At 50.9% G+C, this 24,313-nt stretch overlaps 1 protein-coding gene across 4 annotated transcripts in view; it reads right to left on the minus strand.

The window, feature by feature from the left end:
• HDLBP (high density lipoprotein binding protein) overlaps positions 1-24,313 on the minus strand; it is a 933,925-nt gene that overhangs the window by 461,015 nt on the left and 448,597 nt on the right. For all 4 annotated transcript variants that reach the window (XM_085634158.1, XM_085634156.1, XM_085634157.1 and 1 more), the window contains exon 15: positions 9,712-9,798. In XM_085634158.1, coding sequence (XP_085490284.1) covers positions 9,712-9,798 — 87 coding nt within the window. The remainder of the gene's footprint in view (positions 1-9,711; positions 9,799-24,313) is intronic.

Below are 24,313 nucleotides of genomic sequence, written 5' to 3' on the forward strand. Positions count from 1 at the left end.
TATCTTCGTCCTCGGTGCTGAAGATGTTGGTCGGGGCCGGTGCAGATTGCTGCGCTTCTAATCTCGCTGCCCGTCGATTCCGGAGAGTCTTCTTGGATCGGAATCGGGCACAGGCCATACATTTCGATTCGTCGTGATCCGGCGAGAGGCATTTGTTGCACACCGGGTGGACGTCGATATGTGGATATTTGGCGTGGTAAACAGGACACCGTTTGAATGTGGTCCTCGATTCCATGGTCGATGGTCGGATTAAACGGATCCGAAAAAACTTGATAAGTTTGCTAAACTAGCAAGTAAGCTGTCGATACCGAGCGGGAACAGTACCGACGAAAACTAAAGGCCTTTTGGCCTTAAACTAAATTTTCCTAACTTGAGTCAAGATAAGCACATCTGAACCCAACGGCGGAAAAAAACAATCGGAGGATGGAGAGGATGCCCATGCGCACTGTGGTCCAGGGGAGGAGTCACCTATCTCAGGATACTTCGAAGACTCTTCCAGGACAACAACGTGCAAACATCCGGACCCAACACGAGGCGGCGATCTATGCACAGATATGAATTCAGCAGCCCACATGCCTCGAACATAAAAATTAATTTGCATAAAGATTGTACTGGTTTTGTATCATTATAGTTTATCACCTAACCAACATGGTAAATGTAGCAGTGCTCCACGTGTTCGTGCGTGCTAGAGGCACCAGGATAGTGTAGTGGTGAACTGTTGCTTTCTAAATATTAAAAGCTTTGCAGTGTAGTTGTATATTTTGATGGACCCAGAGAATGCAAACTGTTGCATTTTTACCCCCTGTTAATGTTTGTATTAATCTGCCTGAGAGCCCTGGTAATGGTCAACAAATGATTTGTGCTGTTGCTGGGGCATCAGTGCTCTGCTCGGCTTGCTTGAGGAATGCGCTTTGTTGAGATAAGCACAAGTTTTATGGGGTCCCTTTGCTTGAAGTGGAGGGGGCGTTTTCTTTTTTACCCCTGTCCCTTTGCTTAGAGCCATTTGCAGACGTGAACTGCATCTGCTGCCATGTTAGAAGTTTAGAGGCCAGATATTTACTGTTTGCAATAAACAAACGCAATGGCATAGCCAATAGGTCTCGCCTTTGGGACCTTATGTGTTTAGCCAGAACTTTTGGCTATGTTGTAGAGCATTGTGGCTGCTGTGCATCATGTTGAAAAGTAATAATAAAAAGTGTTAAGCATTTGTTACCTTTATACAAACCAAGACGACATTATATACAAGTGAAAAACCGGATTAAAAAACAGATTAACAGAAAAAATGTCTTCTAGTTTTTTTTTTTTGTTAAAAGGAAAGTGATGCAATAGGTTATAATATACTTGTATACTTTTTCATTTAACTTCCAACTCCACACTTAAAACTTTCTACAGAAGCACACAAGGTACACCAACAGCGGCACAGGGGCAGCTGGGTGCAGGGTGCTGTTTTGGCGCCGGGTGCCCCGTTTTCAACAGGGATTCTGCGGTTGCAACAAACACTGCAGGCGTGAAGAAGAAAATCCTTTGGAGGCGACCATTGGTTGGAGAGGTAAGTTGGGATGCCGGAACACTCTCGGTTGGGTCATCCAAGGCCTTGGAGTATCGGGTGCAGGGGTGTCTTTTGGCAGCTGATTCTTACCAGCTCTGATCGTGGGGGCCCTCCAGAAAGGGGCTGCAGGCATCAGCTGGAGACTTGAGGTAGGCCAGGGATCACCAGATCCCAGGTCATGATCGCCAGGGAGACCTCATCGTGGTGTTGGGCCACTCAAACTCGGACCGTGGGCGTCTGGTGCAGACTCACAGATTTGGCCAGAGCTTGTTGGTGAGCAAATATGGTGCTCAAAGGAAAAAGTCTGGTTTGGGAAGACAGGGCAGGTCCTCTAGGTTCAGTGGAGCTGCTGACTGCAGCACACACCGGGGTTTCGCAGTAGCAGGTCGAGTTTGGGACAGGCCGGTAGGGCATGGGGCCAAGTCAGCTGGTATTCTTCTATTTTTCCTTCAGCACGGCTTCTTTGGTCTTTCTTGTATCTTGTCTGAGGAAGCAAGGTTCAGGGTTGCCCCTAAATAATAAATTTAGGGGTGATTGAGGTAGGTACAAGTTGGGACCAGTGGGTCCCTTCCTCGGGGAGGGTACACCCCCTATTATGCCACCCACCAGTGGGAGGGGGCATAAGCCTCACTTTGGTTGGCTGGGTCCCCCATCTTCAAGATGGTGAAGACTGAAAATCGTGTTTCAGTGTGGGTTTAATGTGCTGAGAAGTTTAATACCAAACTTCTCATTTTTAAGTAAAGCCATTATGGTGATGTGGAGTTCGGAATGACAAACCCCCAGGCCATATACTCTTTATGGCTTTACCACACTTACAATGTCCAAAAACAGCTCATGCAACTGACCCCTCACCAGTGGTATAGTGCACCCAACTAGCGGGGTGGCTTACCTATGCCAGGGCAGGGGTTTGTAGGCATGGCACACAGGGATTTGTAACATGTCTACTCTTCACTTTGTTCTACACCAAAACATGCAGCCTGCAAGGCGGGGGTGCGCGTGTATAAAGGTACAGGGCCTCTAAGGGTGGCACAATAAGTGCTGCAGCCCTTAGAGGTTTTCTTTGGTCAAAGTGCCCTTGGTACCTAGGGCACCTTTTACACGTGGCCAGAGAGTTGCCAATTGGGTTTTGCAACAGTACAGTTAAGAAAGAACCTGGTATCTGGTGTGCAGGAACCCAGGGCACAATCAAAGTACATCAACAGTATGGCAAAAAGTGGGGGCAACCATGCAAAAAGAGCACTTTCTTACACATGGCAAGTTTGAAAGCACTTGACAATCCACTTCGTAATGCCAGCCTTGGAAAGGTGACCTTTGTGAGGTTCAGCAAAAGCTAGAAACAGCTGGTTAGTTTTGCAGAAGGTCTTAGTCCAGTCAGTATAATACACAAGTGCCTGTTTAATGTCCAAGGTGGGCAAGGCCCTTTCCGCTATGGAATAACGTTGTGGGTAAGAATACGGGTACCTAGATAAGCATCACGTTGCAAGACTATTGTAAAAGTGAATTAACCTTTCTATTGCAGAGGAAACCTCTTTTTAGACTTGCATGCTGTGTATAGATTATGTAGTATTAATATCGCCCTGTGGAGTAAAGCTATAAGAGATGTAACGTTTATATCTACTGCCTTGACAGTGCTTGTTTTGCCTCCATTGTCACTGCTTGATTGTTTTATTTTCATCTATGTTAGTAATATTCAAGGAAAAGAATATGCTACTTACCAGTATGCATCTGTTCTTGGCATGTAGAGCTGCAGATCTATACTGTGCATAGATCGCAATCTGGTGTTGGGCCCGGATGTTTGCAGTTTGTTTTTCCTCTTGGAAAGTCTTTGGAAGTCACGAGGTCGGTGACTCCTCCTCTGGTTCGTATTGCGCATGGGCTTCGGCTCCATCCTCAGATTGTTTTTCGCCAGCAGGGAAAGATGGAGCGTAGTAGTAACAGTAAAGAAACCCATGTGTATTGTATCTAAATAAGATAAGACTGGAACGGATACAGGTAGCCGGGGAGGCGGGTGGGCGTGTATAGATCTGCAGCTCTACATGCCAAGAACAGATGCATTTTGGTAAGTAGCATATTCCGTTCGAGGCATATGAGCTGCAGATTATACACTGTGCACAGATTATATAGCAGTACCCAACCCTAGCGGTGACGACCGGCATCCGTTATAGTTGTTTGAAACAGTGTTTTTAGTACAGCTTGGCCCACACTAGCTTGTTGCTTGGTTTGCACATCTACACAGTAATGTTTTGTGAAGGTGTGCGGTGTTGACCATGTCGCTGCCTTGCAGATGTCATCTAGTGGTATGTTCCCTAGAAAAGCCATAGAAGCCCCCATCTTCCTTGTAGAGTGGGCTTTAGGGGGAACCAATAGCGTTCGTTTTGCTTTGTGGTAGCAAATCTGTATGCATTTTACAATCCACCTAGCTTTCCCTGATTTAGAAACAGGGTTGCCATTGTGTGGTGGGGAGAAGGAAACAAATAGCTGTTTGGTTTTCCTGAAAGGTTGTGTCCTTTGGATGTAGTAAAGTAAAGCCCTTTTAACATCCAGTGTGTGTAAAGCCCTTTCCGCAACTGTTTGGGGTTGCGAGAAAAAGACTGGTAATTCTACCGACTGGTTTAGATGGAATGGAGAAATGACTTTGGGTAGAAATTTGGGGTTGGTGCGGAGTACATCCTTGTTCTGATGCATCTGGAGAAAAGGTTCCTGTATAGTGAGTACTTGTATTTCACTAACCCTTATGAGGGAAGTGATGGCCACTATAAAAGCTGTTTTCCATGTGAGAAATTGCAGCTCACATTTATGTAATGGTTCGAAAGGGGGTCCCATTAACCGTGTGAGGACTATATTCAAGATCCAGACAGGTGAGGGTGGTACTCTGGGTGGAATTACTCTTTTGAGGCCTTCCATAAAGGCTTTGATGGCAGGCACTTTGAAAAGTGAGAGGTGCTGCCTGTTCTGTAAATAAGCAGCACTTGCAGCGAGGTGTAACCGAATGGAAGTATATGCTAGGTTACACCTTTGTAAATGTAGTAAATAACAATGTGCTGTATGGATACATTTAAAGGATTGATTGTGTTGTTGTGGCAGTAAACAAGAAATCTTTTCCACTTTGCTGCATAGCACGCTCTAGTAGTAGGGCGTCTAGCTTCCCTGATAAATGTTCATGCAATCAGGGGGAAGGTTAAGGTATCCGAATACTAGGACCTCAGGAGCCAGATTGCAAGGTTGAGCTGAGCTGGGTGCGGGTGCCTGATCTCTCCATGGTTCTGGGTTAGGAGGCATGGTGAGAGGTGTAGCTTTTGGTGTGGTACTACTGAGAGTTCCAGCAGTGTGGTGTACCACGGTTGTCTGGCCCATGTTGGAGCTACTAGGATCAGAGTTAGGGAATGCTGTTGTAGCTTTCGCACCACTAATGGGATTAGTGGGAGAGGTGGAAAAGCCTACGCAAATTTGCCTGACCAGTTCATCCATATCGCATTGCCTTTGGACAATGGGTGTGGATATCTGGCGGCGAAGCTTGGGCATTTCTTGTTTTCGTGGGTGGAGAATAGGTCTGTGTGTGGATGCCCCCACTTCTGAAAGAACGGGTGAAGAACTTGTGGGTGAAGTTCCCACTCGTGGATCTGCTGTGTCTGCCTGCTGAGCAGATCTGCCACGGTGTTTTGGACTCCTGGGACGTGTTGGGCTAGGAGAAAGATCTTTTGTGGAATTGCCCATCTCCATATGCTCTGTGCTAATTGAGAGAGCTGTGGAGTGTGTGTACCCCCCTGTTTTTGAATGTAGTACATGACAGTCATGTCTGTGCGAATGAGGACTGCCTTGCCTGAAATCTGCGTCTGGAAGGATTTTAGGGCGAGGAAGATTGCCAGTAACTCCAGATGGTTGATGTGGAGTAACTTCTGTTGCGGCGTCCATGTGCCCTGTGCTGTGAGATGTAACAGATGAGCTCCCCAGCCGGAGAGCGATGCATCTGTTAGGATTATTTGCGGGTCCAGGAACGGTCGACCTCTGGAAACCAAGATCTGTCAGTTGTCCCTGGGCGTGGTTCCACTGGCGCGCTAAGCACTCTTGGAGTGGACGCATTTGGAGTCTTGCATGGGGCACTATAAAGATGCAAGAGGCCATCATCCCTATGAGCTGCATAAACACTCTTGCTGGGAGAGTGTGTTGACATAGGAATTTTTGACGCAGAGCCTGTATTTTTGCAATCCTGGCAGGATTGGGATAGGCTATGGCTTTTGAGGTGTCTATGGTGGCACCGAGATATTGTTTTGTGTGTGATGGTACCAGGTGGGATTTTTGATGGTTCACCGTGAAACCTAGCTGGTGAAGTAGTTGGACCGTAGCGCCGGTATGTTGCACACATTGTTGGTAGGACGTGGCTTTTATCAGCCAATCGTCCAGATACGGGAAGACGTGAATGTGCTGTCTTCCAAGGTGTGCAGCCACTACTGCCAGGCACTTGGTGAAAACCCTTGGTGCTGTTACCCCGAACGGGAGCACCTTGAACTGGTAGTGTTGTCCGTCCACCAGAAATCTGAGGTACTTTCTGTGAGACTGGTGTACTGGGATGTGAAAGTATGCGTCTTTCAAATCCAGAGTGGTGAGAAAATCGTTCTGGGAGAGGAGTGGAAGAACCTGTTGAGGATACCATGTGAAAATGGTCTGAATGTATGTAGGTGTTTAGAGGTCTGAGATCTAGGATAGGTCGTAGAGTCTCGTCCGTCTTTGTAATCAGAGTACAGGGAGTAGACCCTAAATTTTGTTGATTTATGGGGACCTGCTATATTGCTCCTTTTTGCAGGAGGGAGATCACCTCTTGTGTTAGTAGCGCAGTATGTTCTTGAGACATAGGGCGGTGCCTGGGTGGAATGTTGGGGGGGGGGGGGGGGGTAGATGTTAATTCTAGGCAATACCCTGACTGAATAATTTGTGTCACCCATCTGTCTGAGGTGATTGTCTCCCAGACGTGAAGGAAATGTCGTAGTCTGCCCCCGACCGGAGTGGAATGGTCTGGAGGGAGCGGGGGAAGTCATTGGGCAGGAGGTGTGGCAGAGCGGGCGGTATTTGTCTTGCCTCTGCCCTTATTATTACTGCCTCTGGGGATTTGTAGGACATGGATGCACTATCCGAGGAGTAGCCTCTGCCCGTGCCCCGAAAGGAAGAGCGGTGAAAGGAGCGCCTGGGAGTATGTGACTGCAGGGCTCCCATGGATTTCGCCGTGTCTGTATCCTTTCATTTTTGAGGGCTTCGTCTACTTTGGGGCCAAATAGATGATCTTGGTCGAATGGGTGGTTTAATATAGAGGCTTGTACCTCCAGTTTAAACCCTGAAACTGAGCCAGGCATGGTGACGGAGAAGGACACTGGTGTTTATGGCCCTGGAGGCTGTATCTGCTGCATCTGCTGCATCTAGGGCACAGCGTATCGAGGTATTAGTTATTGTTTTCCCCTCTTGAATCAGTTCATTAGCCCTAGTCTTGTACTTTTCAGGGAGATGGTGCATGATGGTCTCTAGCTCATCATAGTGCGCCCTGTCGTATAGGGCCAACAGTGCTTGCGTATTGGCAATACGCCATATATTGGCAGCTTGTGACGCAGTGCGCTTCCCTGACGCGTCTAGGAGCTTGGACTCTTTGTCAGGTGGGGGTGCTTCGCCCGACGCCTGAGAATTTGAGCGCTTCCTAGCTGTAGATACCACCAGGGAATCCAATGGTGCAGGGCCTTTAATGTAAGAAGGGTCTGTGGGGGCGGCTTTGTATTTCTTCTCTATACGAGGATTTAGGACCCTGGCCCTGACTGGGTCTATAAAAATCTCAGGGGCATGTTGAATTACACCCTTTAACATAGGTAGAATGGCAGTAGACCTATGTGCATAGTCAAAGGTGTCTAGGAGAAAATGCTCCTCCGCTGGGTCAGTATGCAACTCCACCCCGTGGTAGTGTGCCGCCAGTTGTAAAAAATGGTGAAAACCCAAGGAATCTTCAGGTGGTGATGGCCTAGATGGGTAAAGGTCATCCTGTGGGACATCTGGGATGTCCGGATTGTTATAATCATCCCATGGGTCTGGAGATCCAGTAGGGGTGGGGTCTTGTGGCACATCTGCTGGATCATAATAAGGGTCTCCCAAATCGTCTGGGACAGGAGACAAGGTGGGGGAACGATGAGGTGGGGAAGGCACCCTGAAAGGAGAAGTAGCAATGTCCTTTCTCTTTGGAGGTGGAGGTGGAGCCGGCTTGTCCAAGTGTCTCTTTTTTGAAGACCATGTCAAGTGTCCAGTTTTTGGATCCTTGGTGAGTGTTTTTTGCAGAGGATCCGGTGTGAAAAGTTCCTGCGACACTAGTTGTACGGTCGGCGGCGTTTTCGGGGCAGACGGTCTTTTAGGCTTATCGAAGCCGTGCTTCTTTGGGACCTCCGATTTTTTGGTCGGTGCCGAAGAAGGTCTCGGCACGGGAGTGCCGGTGCAGAGGGCCTTGTGATGTTTGGTCAGCGCCGGAGGAGCAGGTTTCGACACCGAAGACTTCGGTGCCAGGTTCGGTGTGGAGGTGGAAGCCGATTTTTTCTTCGGTGCCGAAGGGTGTTTCCCGGCACCGGTGGTCGGCTGGCTCGAGCCCGAGCTGCCGGAAGGCTTAATAGGCTTCTTTACCGGGCCCGAAGGTGGGATGTGAGAAGCAGTGTCCTTGGTCTTGCCTAGGCCCGGAGGCGAAGGTGTTACTGAAGTCTTTTTCAGTATCGGCGTGGGCGGGGGTATTGTACTCCCGACCCGCTGCGCCGGGGTGATGTCCTCCACATCTGAGTCGTCAGCCTCGGAAGCGCTGACGAGGTAGTCGTCCTCCTGTTCGATGTCCTGCAGTCCCGGAGCTTAAACGTCGTCCCCGAAGCTGTCGAATGGAGCGGAGGTCGAGGAGTGCGCCATGTTGCGTCTAGCCCGACGATCTCGAATGGTCTTTTTTGAGAGAAAAGACTTGCAGGCGGGACAGTCTCGGGCCTCGTGTTCTGGGGAGAGGCAGAGGTTGCACACCTCCTGAAGATCGGTGTGGGGCAACTTGGATCCACATCAAGGGCACTTCTTGAAGGGAGTTCTTTCCATCAGCCGAGACCGGAGCCGGAATAGGCCCGAAGGCCGCCGTCGATGACCGGAATCGAAGAAGTGCCGAAGAGAAGATGAGTAAGATGATTTATTATCTGAAGATCGATGAGCGAGGATTTGTGCGTCAATCGGTGAACTGGGAAGTTCGGAACCGGAGCGCGAAGTATTACATCCAAGCCCGATGGCGGAAAAAAACAAATCTGAGGATGGAGCCGAAGCCCAAGCGCAATACTAACCAGAGGAGGAGTCACCGACCTCGTGACTTCCAAAGACTTTCCAAGAGGAAAAACAAACTGCAAACATCCGGGCCCAACACCAGATGGCGATCTATGCACAGTGTATAATCTGCAGCTCATATGCCTCGAACATAATATTTTTTGAAGTGACAAGTGTGTTAGGACTTCAAAACTTTAAAGTTTTGGACTTCATTAAGGGCTCCATTGCAGTTTGCCTCAATGCACACCTAGCTTCCCGAGTACCACTTCCACGGACGATCATAGGCATTTTGTGCTTTTGAGAGACATTTTTAAAGTTTAAGCATTCATATTTGTTGCTTTTTGTTCTTTTTTTCACATAAAATATGTTTATTTTAAAATTGGTTGTGGAATTTTACTGAGTTTTCTTGGATGTTCTTTACTGTGTATGCACCGTGCATGAACCTTATAAATCTTTTACACATTGCATTTTATTTAAGCCGGACTGCTTCATGTCTCGTTACCAAAGATTGAGCACAGAGTAATTACATTAAATTTGTGTTACATCTAGCAGGTGGTGATCTCATTTGAGGTGGACACTCCCACCCCAAATAATCAGCTTTCCTACAAAATGGCAAACTATGCTTAAAACAATGGCTAAAAACTTCAGTTTCCAGCATTATTATTAAAAAAAACTTTAACTATGTCAGATATCCATTTAAATATGCATGCTCCTACCAGGTTTCATCACATGGCCATAGTTTAAGTAAATGTGAGCAGACGTGTAAACTTGAAGGCCAGAAAGCCTCCACCAATTTCACCACCTCCCAGACATGGTGTTTGAAGACAGCTATAGACACCGATCTACATCTTGTGCCTCACCTTCTTGATGTTTGCACCTCCTTTCCCAATAATATTCTTGTGGAACTGTTTGAAGATGGGGACAGATAAAGAATAGCTGTTTTCAACCTAGAAAAAAAAAAAGCACACATTGAGCGTTAAGGGGAAACAACCCCATACATCCCTCCCACGTATACAGCAATAGAACAGCACTATATATTTATTTCAAATAAATACACATTTTGAAGTCCTTCAATAGGATAACAAAAATACAAAAGTAAAATTGTCAGTCAGTGGCAATCAGTCAGAGCCACTTGCCAGTCACTCGTTTGCCTCTTACATCTCTACAAAAAAGGATCAACCTTAATGCAAATCAAACTGCGTTCTACTCCAATAGAAATTTTCCTCCTCTGTTGGCTCAGGAGCACTGGGATCGCTCCTTTATTCAGTGGGACTCTGCTGTCCCAACCCCGGTAGTGTGACAGCATGTTAACAGATGCAGATTTTCTTCTCCACCCATTCCTCCGCAGGAACGGAGAAAAGCACTGTTAATTGCTCCCTTTTTGGTGTCGAGGCCTTTGTTACTTCTGCTGGAGAGCAATGGAAATAGTTTGGCCCAGCAGGGTGACAAGAGGCCTGGGCTCAGATCCTGAGCTGACCCAGAGAAAAATGACAATTCTGGAAGACACATAAGCTGCGTACATCTGTTGGCACTTACATGTAGCCCATCAACATGTTTACGTGTGATTACGTGTAGCCAGTTGTGAGAAAGTGCCCTCTTTCTGGAATGGTATGCCCCCACTTTTCGCTGAATTGCTGATATTCTTTGAGTGTGCCCTAGGCTCCTGCTAATCAGGTACCCAGGGCCTATGTTCCTTCCCTAAAACTGCATTGAAGCCTAAACCCAATTGGCATCTCTGGCCACAAGTCCGTCCCTGGTAAATGGTACCACAGGTACCCAGGGCACTGTGACCAGAGAAGGCCTCTAAGGGCTGAAACACTTATTGTGCCATCCTCAGAGGCCCTGTACCCAGACACTCGCACACTGCCTTTGCAGACTGAGTGCCTTGGTGCAGAACAAAGTGAAGAGTCGACATAGCACACATCCCTGTGTGCCATGCCCACAAACCACTGCCCTGGCATACCTCAGACACCCCTCTAGCTGGGTGCCCCATGCCAGTGCTAAGGGTACAGGAGCACAAGCCCTGTACCCCTACAGTGCCCAAGTCCATTCCTGGGCACTGTAAGTGCAGTGCTGCCATTACGAGTATATGGAGCTGGGAGTTTGTCATTACGAACTCCACAGCACCATAATGGCTACACTGAAGACTGGGAAGTTTGGTATCAAACTTCTCAGCACATTAACCCCACACGGATGCCAGAATGGGATTTAACATAAAAACTGCACAACAGAGCGCATCTTACAGATGCACCCTGAAACTCCTAATGACCGGACTGAGTGTCTGTTTAGGCTGCCACCACCAGACAGGTTTCTGGACCCCTGGGTCGAGAGCTTGCTGCTCTCGGGGCCTGAAACAAATGCACATCCTGGGACGAGGTGCCAAGCCTCCTCCCCCAGGATGGGTCGGGTTCACCAAGGAGAGACTTCAGAGGCCTGCCGCCTTTGTGAGCCTCTCCAGACCATTTGCTGCTTTCAGCAACTGGTCCCCACTGGTTATACCCCCCACTTTGGGCAGGAAAACCAGTGGGAAAAACATGTGAGGAAAGGAGGTGTGCCCACCTCTGCCAACTCCACCCCTCAGGTGGGGGAGGCGAGGTGAAGCACAACCTCGAGTCCCCGCCATCTTGAGGATGGGGGGACCCAGCCAACCAGGGACAGGCTCCTGCCCCCCTCCCACAGGAGAGTGGCAGAATAGGGGGTGTACCCACCCCAGGGAAGGGACCCGTTGGTCCCTGCCCTCTTACCTACCTGTAAAGCCCGTAAATGTAGTATTTAGGGGGCACCCTGAACCTTTCTTCCTCAGATTAGAAACCACAAGAAAAGAAGATAAGAAGGACCGAAGAGATTTGCAGAGCTAACAAGAGGACGACGCCCACCGACTTGGCCCCAACCCTATCGGCCTGTCTCCCCTCGAACCTGCTTCTGCGAAATCCCGGCATGTCCTGCAGCCAGCAACCTCACAAACCCCAAAGAATCTGCCTGCCTTCACTTCAAGGATTATCTCCCGAGAACACCGGATGTGTTTAAACTGCAGCTTCTGGTGCCAGGCAGAGACAGCGAATCCAGCACACACTGCACCCGCCGACCCCGGCCTGAGCAAACCAACACCACGAGGAGGTCCCCCCGGCGATCCTGACCAGAGATCCAGCGACCCCTGACCTGCCACAAGCCTCCGGACGACGCCTGCAGCCTTAATCCAGAGGACCCCCCTACCGCGACCAGAGCGGGCCGACGTCCCAAGGCACCCCTGCACCTGACGCCCCCCCCCCGGCCTTTTGAGCCCAAATCAACGGTGCCTAACCAACCCACGCCATCCCAACTTACCCCTCGAAGTGGTGGTCGCACCCAAATGATCCTCGTCCCAGAGCGTGCAGTGTTTTTGTCCGGGAGGTTCTCCATTGGAAACAGTGCACCCGACCTCAAAACAGCACTCTGCACCCGGCCTCCCTAGTGCTGCTGAGGGTGCACCTTAGGCTACTTTGGTCCCCAACTTGCCCTGAGCTAACCCCTAGTAGCTTTGCTCCCACAGCCGTGTGGCCTGCTAGCCAGCAGCCACCAACCGGAAGACGCCTATCCTCCATTGGATAACATTGGTCCTCAACACTCTGCACTCGGCCGCCCTAGTGCCGCTGAGGGTGCAATCTCAGTACATCACTGACCCTGGGGGACCCCTGAGTCTCACCCCAGAACCTTAACCCCCCCCCCAGTCATTTACTTACCTGCAAACCAATAACCTGTTTTTCTTCCATAGAATAACATTGATCATTTTCTTTCGAAAAAACGACTAAGTGTGGACTTTTGAAAACATGAAATATTCCTTAAAAATCGAAACATTAACCAAAACGCATTTTCTCAACTGTTTTCAGGAAATGTCCCAGTGCTGAATCTAGGCATCCAGCACTGAGTTAGAAAAAGTAACAAAAAAGTAACTTACCTGCAATTTGTTGAAAAAGCCTTTTCATTTCAATGTACTGCATTTGCTAAGTGTTGCATACTACTGCTCCCCTATAAACCAAACAAATTACAATTCCTATTGCATTTTTCAACTGTCCTATATCAAGTAACTTATTTCTGAAAAGTATTTAATGCTTACCTGTACCAGGCTTAATTGGTTCTAAAAATAAACACTATATTTCTATACAAAAACAATTGACCTAGAGTTCAGTTCTTGAGTGTGTGAATTAATTTGCTGACTGAGTGTGTACATCAAATGCTTAACACTGTCCTCTGATGAACAAGTTACTTACCTTCGGTAACGATGTATCTGTAGGAAACATTAGTTAGTTCGATTCCTCCCCTTAGAATATCCCCAGGTGTCAGGCTGGATCCGGAAAGATTTTTGTAGCAATACCCCTTGCGCGTCGCTAGGCGTCGTCTGCGGCTCCGCGTCCGTCGTTGGCCTCGTGCGCCGGAATGACGGAGTACTTAGACGCGGCCCTCGCGCGCTGACGTCAGTTCTTGTACATAGCCTTCCGCGCCAGGAATGCAGAGCCATGCAAGAGACCGACACTGGTGCCAAAAAATCTAGGGCCCTGAAAAGGATAGCCTTAACCCTAGATGTCAGTTCGCAGAACGGGGAGGATGGGTGGGTCGGTGAGGAATCTAACTAACTAATGTTTCTTACAGATACATCGTTACCGAAGGTAAGTAACTTGTTCATCCGAAAGAAACACGTTAGTTAGATTCCTCACCTTAGAATAGATACCCCAGCAATACCAACCCCGGTGGTGGGTCTGCGAACCAAGATCACACCAGAAAGTCCTGGAGAACAGAACGGCCAAAGTAGCCATCTCTCCGGACTTGGCTGTCCAGGCAATAGTGCTTGGCAAACGTGTGCAGTGAAGCCCACGTCGCCGCCTGACAGATGTCCTGCAAGGGAACTCTCCGACCCAGGGCAGTAGTCGCCGCTGTGGCCCGGGTGGAATGGGCCCTCAACCCAACAGGAGGGTCCTTTTTCGTCAAGGAGTAACAAAGTTTAATACACAACACGACCCACCGAGAGATGGTCCGTTTGTGAACCGCTTTCCCCTTCTTAGCCCATACGTATCCAACAAAAAGTTGGTCGTCCACCCGGAACTGTTTGGTGCGGTCCAAATAAAAGGACAGCGCACGTTTTGGGTCCAGACGGTGGAGCCTCTCTTCATCTTTTGAAGGCTCCGGAGGCGGAAAGAAGGTGGGCAACGTGACAGATTGCCCGATGTGAAAGGGGGTCACCACTTTTGGTAGAAAAGGACGAGTCCGGAGGACAACCTTGTCCGGATGAACAGAAAGAAAAGGAGGCTTAGATGACAGAGCCTGGAGCTCACTCACCAGTCTAGCCAAGGCGATAGCTACCAGGAAAGCAGTTTTCAGGGTCAGAAGACGAATGGGACAATTGTGAAGAGGCTCAAAAGGAGCGCACATCAGAAAGGTCAGAACAAGATTCAAGTCCCACTGAGGCATTACGAAGGGGACAGGAGGGAATATGTGAGTAATGCCTTTGAGAAAACGCAAAACAGGGGACTTGAAAAGAGAAGGCTGATCAGGAAGCCGTAAGAAGGCAGAGATTGCAGCAAGATAACCTTTCAAGGTGCCCAAAGCAGAGCCCTGCTGGGCCAAAGAAAGAAGAAAGAGGAGAACCTCGGAAAGAGGGGCGGAAAGGGGATCCACAGCCTTTGCTGTGCACCATGCCACAAATTTGTTCCACCGGCAGGCTTATACAGTCTTTGTGGAGGGACGCCTGGCTGCCAGAATGACATCACAGACTTCAGGAGGCAAGTCAAATGGCATCAACTGCCGCCGCTCAATCTCCACGCATGGAGGTGGAGGCTGGACAGGTTCGGGTGGAGGGCCGTCCCCTGCTGCTGCAACAGAAGGTCCTCCTGAAGAGGCAGTCATATCGGGGGATCGATTGACATACTGAGTAGCTCGGGATACCAGAACCTTCGTGCCCAATTCGGAGCCACTAAGATAACTTGGGCCCGGTCGCGCCTGATCTTCAGCACTCTGGGCAGGAGTGGTATAGGCAGAAAGGCGAACAACAGACCGCAACTCCACTCGCGACACAAAGCGTCTCCGAGCGAGTGCCGCCTTGGAAACGCCAACACGCAGAACTGCTGGCATTGCGCATTCTCTTCGGTGGCGAATAGATCTAACCAAGGCTCTCCCCACTGCCGAAAGAGACCTTGCGCCACATCCGAGTTCAGACGCCATTCGTGATCCATCATGCACCGGCTGCTGAGTTCGTCTGCTCTGGCGTTCAGAGAGCACGCCAGATGTTGAACCACCAGGATGATGCCCTGGTGTTCCAGCCATGTCCAGAGGCGCAGAGACTCCTGACGAAGGGTTCACGACCCCACCCCGCCCTGTTTGTTGCAATACCACATGGCGGTGGTGTTGTCCGTGAACACCTGCACGACACTTCCCCAGACAGAGTGAAGGAAGGCTTTCAGTGCAAGCCGGATCGCTCTCCGCTCCAAAAGGTTGATATGGAGTTGAGCCTCCGCCGGACACCAGAGTCCTCTGATCTCCGCCTCTCCCATATGGCCCCTCCATCCCAGGAGGGACACGTCCGTCACTACTACGTGCTCCGGTTGGGGTAGGGAGAGGCATCTGCCGCTAACCCAATCGCGGTCCGTGAGCCACCACTGCAACTGTTTTGCAGTGCCCTCCGAGGTCAAGATAGTCGGACAGGTTGCCTCGATGCTGGGCCCACTGAAACTTCAGGTCCCACTGCAGAGCCCGCATTCGCCATTTGGCGTAATGCACCAACAGGATGCAGGAGCCCATCAGCCCCAGAAGCCGCAGCACCAACCTGACCGAAACCCAGGATAGAGGCCGAAAGATGGGAATCAGAGCTTGAATATCCCGGACCCGCTGATCCGGAGGATAAGCCTGGAACTACGCCGAATCGAGAACCGCTCCGATGAAGAGGAGCTTCTGGGAGGATCTCAGGTGTGACTTCGGCACGTTGATGGAGAACCACAGCAAATGCAGGAGGTCGGCCGTAGTCTGGAGGTGGGAGACGACTTGCTGGGGCGAGCCCGCCTTCAACAGCCAGTCGTCGAGATAGGGGAAGACTGGGACCCCCGATCTGCGCAGATGAGCTGTGACCACCGCCATCACTTTCGTGAACACCCGAGGGGCACTGGTGAGGCCGAAGGGGAGCACGGTGAACTGAAAGTGCTCCTGACCCACCGTGAACCGCAGGTAACACCGGTGGGCCGGCAGGACGGGGATGTGAAAATAGGCGTCCTGCAAGTCCAACGCTACCATCCAGTCTCCAGGGTCGAGGGCAGCCAGAACCTGAGCTAAAGTTAGCATCTTGAACCGTTCCTTCCGGAGGAAGGTGTTGACACTCCTGAGGTCCAAGATAGGGCGTAGGCCCCCTTTGCCCTTCTTGGGAACCAGAAAGTAGTGGGAACAACAACCACGACCTACTTCTGGACCAGGAACGCGCTCGACGGCCTCTTTGGCCAAGAGGGCCGTAACTTCCTCCCGCAGAAGATTCAAGTGATCCTCCGATATACGGTGGCATGGCTGGAGGGGGCGTCTCGAAGGGGAGGGAGTAGCCCCTTCGGACGATTTGCAGCACCCACCTGTCCGAAGTGATGGATCGCCAGTGGAGCAGGTGATGGCGAACTCTGCTGCCCACTGGCGTGGAATGGGCCTGAAAGCTCGGACTAGAAGGGCTTTCAGGCGGATGCTGCCAGGGTGGATGTGGACTGACCGCGTTGTCCTCTAGTACCGCCACGGCGGAAGCCACGTCCGCAACCGCGTGCAGGTTGGTTCTGCGGCCGGTGGCTAGGCGGACGTGAGGCGGCGCCCCTTCTTTGGCCACGAAAGGCGGAAGTGTGCGGCCGTGGGGCCGAGAGACCCAAGGACGTGGCCGTAGCCCGGGAGTCCTTAAAACGAGCCAGCGCACTATCCGCCTTCTCACCAAAAAGGCGAGCGCCATCAAAGGGCATATCCATGAGGGAACTCTGGACATCCCCCGAAAACGACGTGGACCTCATCCAGGCGTGGCGCCGGAGCGCCACCATGGCGGAAATCACCCTACCCAGCGAGTCCGTGGTGTCAAGTCCACACCGTATGGCATGTCGCGCTGCATCTCACCCGTCAGCAAGTGCCTGGGAGAGACATGTCCGGGCCTCCTCCTGACACAGGGGCAGCACGTCCTCCACCGCATCCCACAGAGAGTGGCAGAAACGGTCCAAGAGGCAAGCGGTGTTCAAGGACCGCAGGCCCAAACTCAGGGAAGAGAACAGCTTCTTTACGAACTGTTCCAGCCTCTTGGATTCCTGATCCGGAGAAGCGGACTGGAAGGAGGATTGGGAAGTGGAGGCCTGGATAACCAGGCTCTCAGGGGTGGGGTGTTGGGACAGGAAACTGGGGTCGCACAGAGCAGGGCGGTGGCACCGGGCCACGTTCCGATCCACAGGAGGAACTGTGGAGGGCTTGGACCAAGTGCCCTGCAGAACGTCGATGAGGGCCTCATTGAACTGCAGCAGAGGCTCTGTGGAGCTTGCTGACGGTGTAAGCACCTCTGTGAGGATATTAGTCCTCACGGCCACAGCAAGCAACTCAAGCCCCAGGGCTTCGGCCGCCTTGCGCAGCACCACTGAAAAAGCTGCACCTTCCTCCGAAGCCACACTTGGAGGAGAGATGAAACCAGCGTCCGGTGAAGTGTCCAGACCACTGGCATCCCCCAGTTAGTCTGCCCAGTCCCGTGAAAGTTGGCCCTGGAGGGCTATAGGGTCCTCAGACCCCTCCCAGTCGCCCCCTCCATCCGATTCCTGATAAACAGGATGAATGATCGGAGCCGGATGGTAGATGAAACATTCATCCATCGGCGTCCGGTGCGGCGCTGGGCAGCGCTGCGCCGGCGTCTGGTCCGGACAGGGGCTAAACCGGGGAACGGTGGCGTCAGGAGACAGCGCCAGACGTGAAACCGGTGTCGGCGCCGGAGGCGTCGTGAGGTCGACCGGCGCAGACAGAGATCCAGGCCTGGATCCCTCGGGCACCTGCGGCGTCGGGACCGAAGTAGTCGACGGCACAGGGGCTGGTGCCGCCGGCACGCGATGTCGCCCAGTCGAGCCCGCAGGGCCCGAAGGCGCACCGGCAGGCGTCGACGGCGGAGCGAGGCCCCTCATGGCCGAGAGGAAGGCACTGACCTCCACAGGAGTCGCGGGGGTGGGACCACCCTAACCCTCGGCCGAGTCGCGCGAGGGGAGTCCGAAGAGCGGTGTCGCCTCTTGGACTTCTTTGATCGCTTCGACTTACCCGAAGACTTCGAGCCCGACGAGCGATGATGGTGACTGCGGCTCCGCGACCGGTCCTTGGACCTCCTCCTGGACCGGGATCGTGAGCGGCGCGGAGCAGAGTGCCGAAGCTCGAGAAGCTTACGGGACCGCTCCCGCCTAGCCTTCGAGGTCAAGGCCTGACAATCGGGGCACGACTCCGCGTCGTGGTCAGCCCCCAGGCAGTAAAGGCACCAACGATGGTGGTCCGTCACCGACATCAGTCGATGACAGGAGTCACAGGCTTTAAACCCAGGCATCCTACCGGAGCCAGAGTCGAGTCGACAGAAGACCAAGAAGAGTCAAAAAGTTAAGTCAAAAATTGACTAAGGGGTAAGCTCTTCCCGGATCGGCGCTGTCTGGCATGGAAAAAAGAAGAACTGACGTCAGCGCGCGAGGGCGGCGTCCAAGTACTCCCGACGACGTCATTCCGGTGCACGACGCCAACGACGGACGCGGAGCCGCAGACGACACCGAGCGACGCGCAAGGGGTATTGCTACAAAAATCTTTCCGGATCCAGCCTGATGCCTGGGGATATTCTAAGGTGAGGAATCTAACTAACGTGTTTCTTTCAGATACGGCCTTACTGCTCGACCAAGCTACCACTATTAGAAAGTAAGGTTCTATCTTACTTTAACCTCTGCCTACCTTTGGGGACTCTTGGACTCTATACACACTGAACCTCACTTTGATGCAGTATATATAGAGCCAGTTTCTTACACCAGTCAAGTTACTCTAACCAGGATGCAGCAGCCTCATCTTACAAGGCAGACACTGACTATAAGCACGCACAGTCCGTTTGCCATTCGATTACCATGGGTGAGACACCAGTTGTGAGGCTCACCCGCAAAAGAAAGTAAAAAACTAGTTGATCCAAAAGCAAAAAATAAAGGCGGATTAAATGGGCAGAACCCATTGAGCTACAGTAGTGCTGTAGATCTAATTCTTTGCATAGACTTGAAAGAGATGACCTCCCTATAGGAAGCTGGCTCTGCATATACAATATCAAAAAGTGGTATAGTATGCACAGAGTCCAGTAAGTCCCAAAAGGTACGCAGAGGTTAAAGTAGATCAGCGGTCTCCAACCGGTCGATCGCGAGCTACCGGTAAGCTCACCGAGGCCCCATGAGTAGCTCACGATGGCATTTTCAATTTTTTAGCCCTCTATAGTCTTTATCGTTTTAGGCCTTTAAGAGCCGTTGCCCATCCTCACTCAAACCAGCTGCTCTGATGGGCCTAAGCTTAGCAGGGGCGGGCTGAAGAGGATGACGACATTCGTATCGGAGTCATCGTAGCGGCCGTAGCCCATCCGCTCCACCTGCCTTTAAGAGCCTGCCACCGTGCTTTTCATTGTGTGCAACGTGTGCACTGCTGGAATGGAGCTGCTCCCACTGCCTTTAGGAGCCTTGCACTGTGCTTACATCCTGCGCGACGTGCGCATTGCCGGCGCAGAGCAGCAGGGGCCGAAAAGCTTGTTGGCGTGCAAGTGGCGTGGCACAGGAAGTATTGAACTGCTACCGCCCTATCAGTGCCAGCACCACTTGCCTTTTTCAGTCCGACTCAGAGTCTTTTGGGAGGTAAGTCCTGTCTTGATTTATTCGCTGCGCCATGGCCACTGAATTAATTGCTGAATAAGTGTTAGCTTAAGTGTTGGACTTTCTCAGCCCCTGGCGCCAAAAATATTCTTGCCCAGAGTCACTGTCAATAACGAGGAGAAGGCGTGCCGAGGAGAGGGTGAGGAGGGGGAGAAGAGATTAATGATGCACTCGTGAATTAAAATATTTTGTGCAATGAGGAGTCAGACATGCCACTCTGCACATGAACTGCTGGCTTCTAAAACAGCCAGACATGATGGCTGAATATTTGAAGTGCAGCAGAGAGCTGGAGCTCTGTATGTGAGGTGAAGGGACAGATAAACACGAGCCTATGTGTGGTGTAGGGAACACACTGATACTGCAAATGTGGGGCACAGGGAAGGGGGCAATTAAGAAGCTGCACTTGAGGGGCTGGCACACATGATGACACGCAGAGATGACTGTGCATGTGAGGTGCAGGGAAAAAAATTACATGACTGAATGTGACGTGCAGGTACAGAGGCTGTACATGTGCAAAGCGGGGAGGCATACAGGAGGCTGTGCATTTGAAGTACAAGGACAAGCTGGCATGATGCTTTGCGTGAGGAGCAGGGAGCAAACAGAACTACATTTAAGATATGGGGAACAAACTTATGATATCGCATGTGAGATGCAGGGAGCAGGCATGCACAAGGCTGTGCATGTGAGGTACATGGAACACCCTGTTTCTCCTGCTGTTCAATACGTGTTTTACTCCAAGGTATTGTTTTTAAGAGCACATTAAACTCCATATGGAAATACTGAGACACCTTCAGTACCAGCCTCCATCTTCCCATTCCAGGGTTCAGAACCCCATACTCCGCTGCAGTCTAATCTGGGAAGAACTTTTGTCTCATTTATAACAGCATCCAGGTGTTTGTCTTTCCCCTCCAACACTGCTTTGTTTGTGGCTCAACCGGAGGGTGTACTGCTTGAGTGTGAGAGTGACTTGTGATGTTTTATTAATCAAAGATGGGATGAGTACTATGGAATCATTGAAATAAAGCAGACTTTTTTTAAGCGTTTCATGTGCCCTAGAGTAAAATGTGTCACATGAACATATATTCTAGGGAACTCTAAGTATTTTGTTCAAACCACAGCATGGGCTCCAAAGAAATTAGACTTAAAGTCAATGAAGCTGGGTAAGTGGGGTCCCTTGAAAAAATGTGCGCGTTGCTTCGCCTTTAGTAGCTCAGGACGCTTTTCACTGATCAGAAGTAGCTCTCACTACAGAAAAGGTTGGAGACCCCTGATGTAGGTAAAACATTACTGTCAATTTAGTGGTAGCTGGGCTAAGCAGTTAGGCTTATCAGAGGGTAGTGTGACTGCATTTCGTGTGCATACTCATGCATGGCAGAAACGCACTCAACGACTGACACCAGGACAATGTTTGTGGAAAAATATTACATTGTTACTTTAATTTCTTGGAACCAAGTTGAACTCAGTTACAGGTAAGTAGACTTTTATGCAATACTTTAAATTACTGGCAATGGGATTGCATGGTATCAAACAATACTTTGCATGTACATGAAATGCTTTACATTACAGAAAGATACTTTGTATGCTGGATCACAGTACAATACAGTGAGACCAATGCAATCATATGGTAAAAAGAAAGGTGAGTAACTTAGGTAAGTAAGCTGTTCTCAAATTCAGTCTCTGGGGATTGTGGTCAACACGGTGCCAGGGTCTGACCAGAGTAGGTACTGCACCGCCAGATGCACTGGTGCGGCCGGGTGTGGACGTCACTGGGCCCAATGTTATCTTATGGAGACTGGGGGCACCTCGAAGAGGCACAGATAAACGTTAAGCACGTGCGAGTCAGGGGCATAGGCCCCTAGGGGGTTTATGATCAGCACTGGAAGGGCCACCAAAGAGCACAGAGAGTGCACAAGCAGTGGCACAGGGGCAGCGAGGTTAAGAGTGCAAAGAAGGCATCGGAGCACTGGAGATCCTCGGCTGGGGAAAAAGGCTGCAGGCTTGGTCCCGGAGGTTGACTAAAGGAATCCCATGACGGGAGAGCTAAGTTGGATTGTGGGGAGATGCCGGGACACCAAGGTTGGGAAGGGAGAGGGGGGGGGGGGGGGGCCTTGCAGGTGAAGTAATGTGATTTGGCATCAGGTTCTCATCAGATCTGTTCACAGTAATTTGGGGGGGGGGGGGGGGGGGGTGGGTGAGGCTGTGGCATCAAGGGGGAGGTCAGGAGAGGTAGTCCAGCGCTGGATCCGAGGCCAGGATCACCGTGGAGACTTCACTGGGCAGATGGGCCACCTGCGATGGGGCCGTGGGCGTTATGTGCAGAGTGGAACAAGTATAGCGGATTCGCCTGGACCGAGAGTCCTTGTGTTGGTTTCTCAGCACATTAAACCCACACTGATGCCAGTGTGGGATTTAATGAAAAATGCACCCAAAGGGCATCTTAGAGATGCCCCCTGAAAACTAACTTACTACTAGTGACCAGGCTGAGGGGCTGCTTTCAGGTGCCAACACCAGACATGTTTCTGGACCCCTGGGCTGAAATTCTGCGGCTCCGGGGCCTGAAACAATGCACATCCTGGAACGAGGTGCCAAGCTTCCTCCCCCAGGATGGACAGGGTTCACGAAGGGGAAGCTTCAAAGGCTTGCCGCCTTTGTGAGCTTCTCCAGGCCACTTGCTGTTTTCAGCAACTGGTCCCCACTGGTTCTGACCCCCACTTCGGGCGGGAGAACCAGCGGGAAAAAACAAGTAAGGAAGAGAGGTGTGCCCACCTCTGCCAACTCCACCCCTCAGGTGGTGGAGGTGAGGTGAAGCACAACTCAGTCCCCGCCATCTCGCAGATGGGGGGGGGACTCAGCCAACCAGGGACAGGCTTATGCCCCCCTCCCCCTAGAGGGTGGCATAATAGGGGGTGTACCCACCCCAGGGAATGGAAAAATTGGTCCTAACATTTTTACCTACCTTAAACGCCACTAAATCTAGTGTTTAGGGGCACCCCTGAACCTTGCTTCCTCAGACCAGAAGAAACTACAAGAAAGGAAGAATAAGGACGAACAGTAGTGCAGAAGCTAACAAGAGGAAAAAGCCCACTGACTTGGCCCCAGCCCTACCGGCCTGTCTCCACCTCAAACCAGCTCCTGCAAAATCCCGGTGTGTCCTGCAACCAGCAACCTCGAAAACCTTGGAGGACATGCCTGCCTTCAACCACAAAGACTGTCTCCCGTGAACACCGAATTTGTTCATCAGCAACCTCTGGCTCCGGCCAGACCCCCCTGATCCGCCCCACTCTGCACCTGCCGTCCACGGCCCGACCTAGAGTGGGCAAACACCACGAGGAGGTCCCCTGGCAATCCTAACCCCAGATCCGGCGATCCGTGACCTGCCTCAAACCTCCAGGCTATCAATAAACAGTGATCCACCCACAGATGTATGTGTATGTCAGAATTTCCCCGGACAAGGTGTAGATCCTCCAGGCTATGCCTGCAGTCTAAATGCAGAAGGTCCCCCCCAACTGCGACCAGGAGCTGGTAAGACAATCCGACCCTAAAAGGCACCCTTGCACCAGATGCCCCACGGCCTTGAGTGGCCAAACAGACCGTGCCTAACCAACCCCCAACTTACCTTTCGAAGTGGTGGTCGCACCCAGAAGACAGTCGTCCCTAAGCCTGTAGTGCCTTTGCAAACTGGAGGTTCCCCATATGCAAACAGGGAATCCGACATTGAAACTGCACCTGGCCGCCCTAGTGCCGCTGAGGGTGCACCTTTGAAACTACTTTGTTTCCCCATTTGCCCTGAGCTAAAGTCCAGGAGCTTTGATCCCACAACCCAGTGGCCTGCTCGTAGGCAGCCACCAACCGGAGGCCCCCTATCCCCTATTGATAACACTGGGCCTCAGCACTCTGCACCCAGCCACCCTAGTGCAGCTAAAGGAGTAACAAGAGTGCATCCATGACACTGAGGGACCCCCAAGTTAACCTTCAGAACCTCTACTCCCACTGCTGTAAGAAACTGGCTCTATATATACTACACCAAAATGAGGTCTAGTGTGTGTATAGGGTCCAGGTGACTCCAAAGGTAGGCAGAGGTTAAAGTTAGATAGAACCTGTGAGAAAGTGGCTCTGTATATACTGTTCCTTAATAGGTACAGGGTGTACAGAGTCCACAGACCCCAAGGGTTTAACAGAGGTTAAAGTTAGATATAACCTTACTCTCCAAAGTGGTAGCCAGGTCGAGCAGTAAGGCAGTATCAGAGGACAGTGTAAAGCATTTGTTGTACACACTCAGTCAGCAAATGGTCTCACACACTCGAGAACTGAACTCTAGGCCAATGGTTTGTATATAAAAAATATATGCTTGTTTTATTTTAGAACCAACACTTGGAATTAAAATATACTTTCGATAGGAGATGTTTCATAAAAATACTTTTGTATATGCAATAGACTTTTTAGTAAACAGTTACAGGTAGTTGCAGTAGACAACTCTTTCTAAACACAATACATTGAGCTCAATGATGAATTCAAATTATATGCAACAGATTGCTTTATAGATTACTTTTGTAATTCCAGGCCTGGATCCTAGATCCAGTCCTGGGTC

The sequence above is a fragment of the Triturus cristatus genome, chromosome 11, assembly GCF_964204655.1.
Source record: "Triturus cristatus chromosome 11, aTriCri1.1, whole genome shotgun sequence".
Lineage (NCBI taxonomy): Eukaryota > Metazoa > Chordata > Amphibia > Caudata > Salamandridae > Triturus > Triturus cristatus.